General features: G+C 36.0%; 1 protein-coding gene across 1 annotated transcript in view; it reads right to left on the bottom strand.

The window, feature by feature from the left end:
• Positions 1 to 5000, bottom strand: part of LOC125682501 (apoptosis-inducing factor 1, mitochondrial-like) — a 25572-nt gene that overhangs the window by 3107 nt on the left and 17465 nt on the right. Inside the window, exons 11-15 of the mRNA XM_048923128.2 lie at positions 3569 to 3631; positions 2597 to 2685; positions 747 to 887; positions 294 to 436; positions 1 to 64 (exon numbers count right to left, since the gene is read on the bottom strand). The exon at positions 1 to 64 is cut by the window's left edge and continues 48 nt beyond it. Of these exons, the coding sequence (XP_048779085.2) occupies positions 1 to 64; positions 294 to 436; positions 747 to 887; positions 2597 to 2685; positions 3569 to 3631 (500 nt within the window). The remainder of the gene's footprint in view (positions 65 to 293; positions 437 to 746; positions 888 to 2596; positions 2686 to 3568; positions 3632 to 5000) is intronic.

Raw genomic sequence — 5000 nt, 5'->3', positions numbered from 1 at the left:
CGTTTCTAAATTGGAGTCTATGATTCCAATCGCTTGGAATGATACATATGGTTCCAGATCTGACCTGCATGTACAAACATAACAATTCCACATTCAGTCTAATATACATGTCCTTGTACAATATGATAGAGAAATATCTACACACATACAAGTTAGCTGCAATAATGTAACCCTTTCCGATTTTTTTTTATTCTGATGTTTTAGGGGGGGGGGGGGGGATCAGAGAGGGCTACATTATTGCAGCTAACATACAAAAGTGTGTACACATTTAAAAGACTATTGACAGTGCTTACCAGAACACAGACTGGTACCTATACATTTTTGCTGCCCCAGTCATATTTTCACCGGCCAACTTTCCACTGACCCATGCATGATTATGATGTTCTATGCGTCGTCGACCAAGTTTGATATCATAAAAACAGGATACATCACCGGCCTGAGTAAATGACACAAAATTATTGTATTATCTGAACTGTAAGATTTGAAGATGTTGCATGGTCTGATTACCAAAATCTTCTGAAATACATGAAAACTATAAATGATGGTAGATGTTAAATACATGAAAACTATAAATGATGGTAGATGTGAAATACATGAATTTTTTTTTTTTTAATTGTTAACTTAATCTTTAAAAATGAACTAGATACATTGTAAATAAACAAAACAAGAATGAAAGATTTATTAAACAACAATCTTTTTCTGCACATACTGCAATTTCACTGACATTAAATCAGTATGCCACCTACCACCCACACATCAGACATGGCTTCCAGTTCTGCATTCACGCGGAACCCTCCGTGCTTCTCGTCCACCTCTAAGTTAGACGTCTTGGCCAGCTCTACATTGGGCTCTAAACCTACAGACACCACTACATTATCCACCGAGACCTACAAGGGAAGGAATTCTGAGATCTAACAAATTTGTCTAGATTCTGCTTGATAAACTGTCAGACCTTGTCATTTTTAACAATGAATTAAACTAATTTTTAAACTGAAGGGCAAACATTTGAGGAGCCTGCACATTCACGGCACCACTTCTTTAATGATTACTCCTATACTGTATGTGTCCATCTATACCTGATACTGATATTACAACGAAGTATATACATGTACATATACAGTATTTATTAAGTGGTTAATACGTCAAAATTAGAAATGAACAAAATTATAGTGGCCCACCAATTAAGGACTTTCAAGAGCCTGAATCATTCACCAGGGTCAATAAATTGAACAAGATGATTTGGCAGTTCTGGAGAAGTTGATTTTGTCTCAGCCAATCAAAAGCCACAGGAGTCATATTCCAATCCAGGTTGCTCTGAAAGGCACACTTCTGTGAGACAGCAAATGGAACATTTGTACATGTGCCTAGTATGGTGTTAAGGTATCCTGTTTTTCAGGAGAAGTTGATTTGTATCAACCAATCAAAAACTATGTTGGCCCTATTTGACTTTAAATCATTTAGAAGAAAAGAAAAAAGGTCTGGATAACGATAGAAGAACATTTTTGTTCGGTATGCAGCCATTTGGAGAAGTTAACTTTTCATTTGTCGCTCAAAAGCATGGCAGTCATATTGGATTGCTCTGTAACAGTTCTGCAAGACTACTACAGGAACATTGTATTGAGGATGGGGACCACAGGCACTTGTTTCTGTAAATAACTTACGACCTCTGTATACTAATAATAACACTATTAGTATACAGAGGTCATAAGTTATTTACAGAAACAAGTGCTTGTGATGGTGCCAGATGGGTTTGCTGCCATTTTGGAGTAAAATACCGTATAATTGGAATTCTTGGCAAGACACAAAGTTAGCAATTTTCCTATAAAAATGGGTAATATTTAGCAAGAGGTAATATTTAGTGATTTTATAAGATATCTATTACTTACGATATGGAATAAATTGTTAGTGATATTCAATTTTAGTGATCTCAACTGTCAACAACCTCACTGATAATGCCAAAATTAGATCCTCGCCAAAAATGCTTCTTATACAGTACTACATTTTGTATTAGCCAATGGAAACTATGGTGGCTATAATACAATTCAGATTGTTCCAAAACTAACAGTATTTTTGTCTGACACCTATATGGATATTGTACAAAGCACAGAGACTGGGTATACAATTGGTCTCAAGAAGAAGCCAGTATTGTCTCCATAAATAAAAAATCATGGCAACCATATATATATATATATATATATATATATATATATATATATATATATATACACACATACATACATACATACATACATATATATGTATATATATATATATATATATATATACATACATGTACATATATATATATATATATATATATATATATATATATATATATATATATATATATGTATATATATATATCAAAATTTGGATCACTTACATGTAAGTGATAATCCTGCTGCAAGACACCTGACACCTACCGGAGCAATTGTTTTAAGTACAGTAACTGGGAAATGCATCTCTTCTGAAGAAGTTAATTTTACTTCAGCAATCAAAAGCTATGACAGGAAAGTGGAATTTTTCATTTGTAAAGTGTGTATTCATGGTGCAAGTAAATAGGGCAGTCACTTCAATAATTGGATTGCAAACTGACCTTTGACCCATTATCCAGGGTCAGTTCCACCTGATTGTCATTGTACCGTGCTTCTGTCACTGACTGACTAGTCATCACATTTACACCACCTGTACAAAGGATGTACACAAGTCAACTATGACACAATGGCAAATTCAATACATGCATCTTTCTGCAAGAAATATTACAGTATATTGAAAAATTGGGTAAGATATTTACTATATATACACTGTATGTACTATCAATACAACATTGGCATATAAAACCAAGATAATCAATGTTTATGGGCATTACAGCATCCTAAATTTAAGTACAGTGTAGTTGTTCTGAATGCATGCATCTTTGTCACATATATGAATAATGTAAACAGCCTTATAAAGTATTAAAACCATCCATTTTTGCTTCAACATTATTTATAAATGCTCTTCACAAATTCAGACCATGAGCAATATCATGAAATACTTTTCTCCAAAGTTACTCCAAGCAATGAAAGCTAAGTAATAACCCTGACTCTTTCTCATAATATTATTGTTTTGACCTTGGTAATATGACCTTGATACAAAATATTTGTGTCATGAACAACAGTAGAATAAATTTACAATGAAGACACATTATTAACATTTATTTCACGTATGATCTTGACTTGTGAGACCTTTAGGTTATGGGCACCAGCAGACTGAACCAGATTTTGAATTCACTTGTCGGAGCAAGATTAAGAAAGTTACTGCCCAGATACAATTTCAGCATCAAATTTCAAAGCGATGCAAGGAAAACTGCATCAAAACCAATATGTATCTGCCCCAACAGGAAGACATCATTCTTATTTGACCTCTGGCCTCATACAACATACAGGTTTTATTGCATGAAGTATACCGGTAGTAAGCTTCTCTGTCATATACATGTAATTGTAGTGCAAGAGTCATAAACTCATTGCCAAACTCAAAGTTAACATTAAACTAACATTTTCAGCCTTTAGGCATAGAAAAAACTTACTTTCCCGAACTTTATCTGTGGTGTGTTTACTGAGGTATTCTGGGAGAACGGTTCCAAGATTTCCTGTTTGGGAGAAAAATGGTTAATGAATCACACAGCTCATCAAATCAATTGTCTCTTACAGAAACAAGAGGCCCATGGGCCACATCGCTCACCTGAGTCACGTTGGCCCATAGTTAAAGATTTTCCCTATATATTTGCATGTATAACTTTTATCCCTATTGTGGTCTCAACCTACCCCAGGGAGCCATGATTTTTACAAACTTCAATCTGCATTATGACAGGAAGCTTTCATGTAAATGTAATCTTTTCTGGTCTAGAGGTTCTTGAGAAGAACTGGGGACCATGATGTTAAAAAAAACTTGAATCTGCACTATTTCAAGAAAGCTTCCATGCCAATTTACACTTTTCTGGGCCAGTGGTTCTTGAAAAGATTTTTACCTATATATTCACATGTAAAACTTAGATCCCCTATTGTGGTCCCAACCTTCCCCTAGGGGTCATGGTTTTAACAAACTTGAATCTCCACTATGTCAGGAAACTTTCATGTAAATTTCAGCTCCTCTGGTCCAGTGGTTCTAGAGATGATTTTTAAATGATCCCACCCTATTTTTGCATTTTTGTGATTATCTATTTAATCCTTTGAAGGAGACATGGTCCTTCGTTTGAACAAACTTGAAAGCTCTTCACCCAAGAATACTTTATGCCAAGTTTGGTTGACATTAGCTCAGTGGTTCTAGAGAATAAGTCAAAAATGTAACAAGAGGCCCATGGGCCACATCGCTCACCTGAGTCACCTTGGTCCATATCAGAAGATTTTCCATATCTATTTGCATGTAAAACCGTAGTCCTTATTATGGCCCCAAACCTTCCCCTGGAGGCCATGGTTTTTGCAAACTTGAATCTACACTATGTCAGAAAGCTTTCATGTAAATGTGAACTTCTTTGGCCCAATGGTTCTTGAGAAGAAGATTTTTAAAGATTGTCCCTATATATTTGTATGTAAAACTTTGATCCCCTATTGTGGCCCCATCCTACCCCGGGGGGGGGGGGGGGGGGGGGGGGGGGGGGGCAGGGGGGGGGGGGGCAGGGGGGGGGGGGCATGATTTTAACAAACCTGAATCTGCACTATATCAGAAAGCTTTCATATAAATATCACCTTTTCTGGTTTAGTGGTTCTGGGAAGAAGATTTTTAAAGATTTTTCCTATATATTTGTATGTAAAACTTTGACCCCCTATTGTGGCCCCATCCGACCCCCGGGGGCCATGATTTTAACAAACCTGAATCTGTACTATATCAGAAAGCTTTCATATAAATCTCAGCTTTTCTGGCTTAGTGGTTCTTGGGAAAAAGATTTTTAAAGATTTTTCCTATATATTTGTATGTAAAACTTTGACCCTCTATTGTGGCCCCATCCGACCCCCGGGGGC

This window comes from Ostrea edulis, chromosome 2 (genome assembly GCF_947568905.1).
Source record: "Ostrea edulis chromosome 2, xbOstEdul1.1, whole genome shotgun sequence".
NCBI lineage: Eukaryota > Metazoa > Mollusca > Bivalvia > Ostreida > Ostreidae > Ostrea > Ostrea edulis.
The sequence above is the reverse complement of the archived record's forward strand: the minus strand, read 5'-3'. Positions and strand labels throughout refer to the sequence as shown.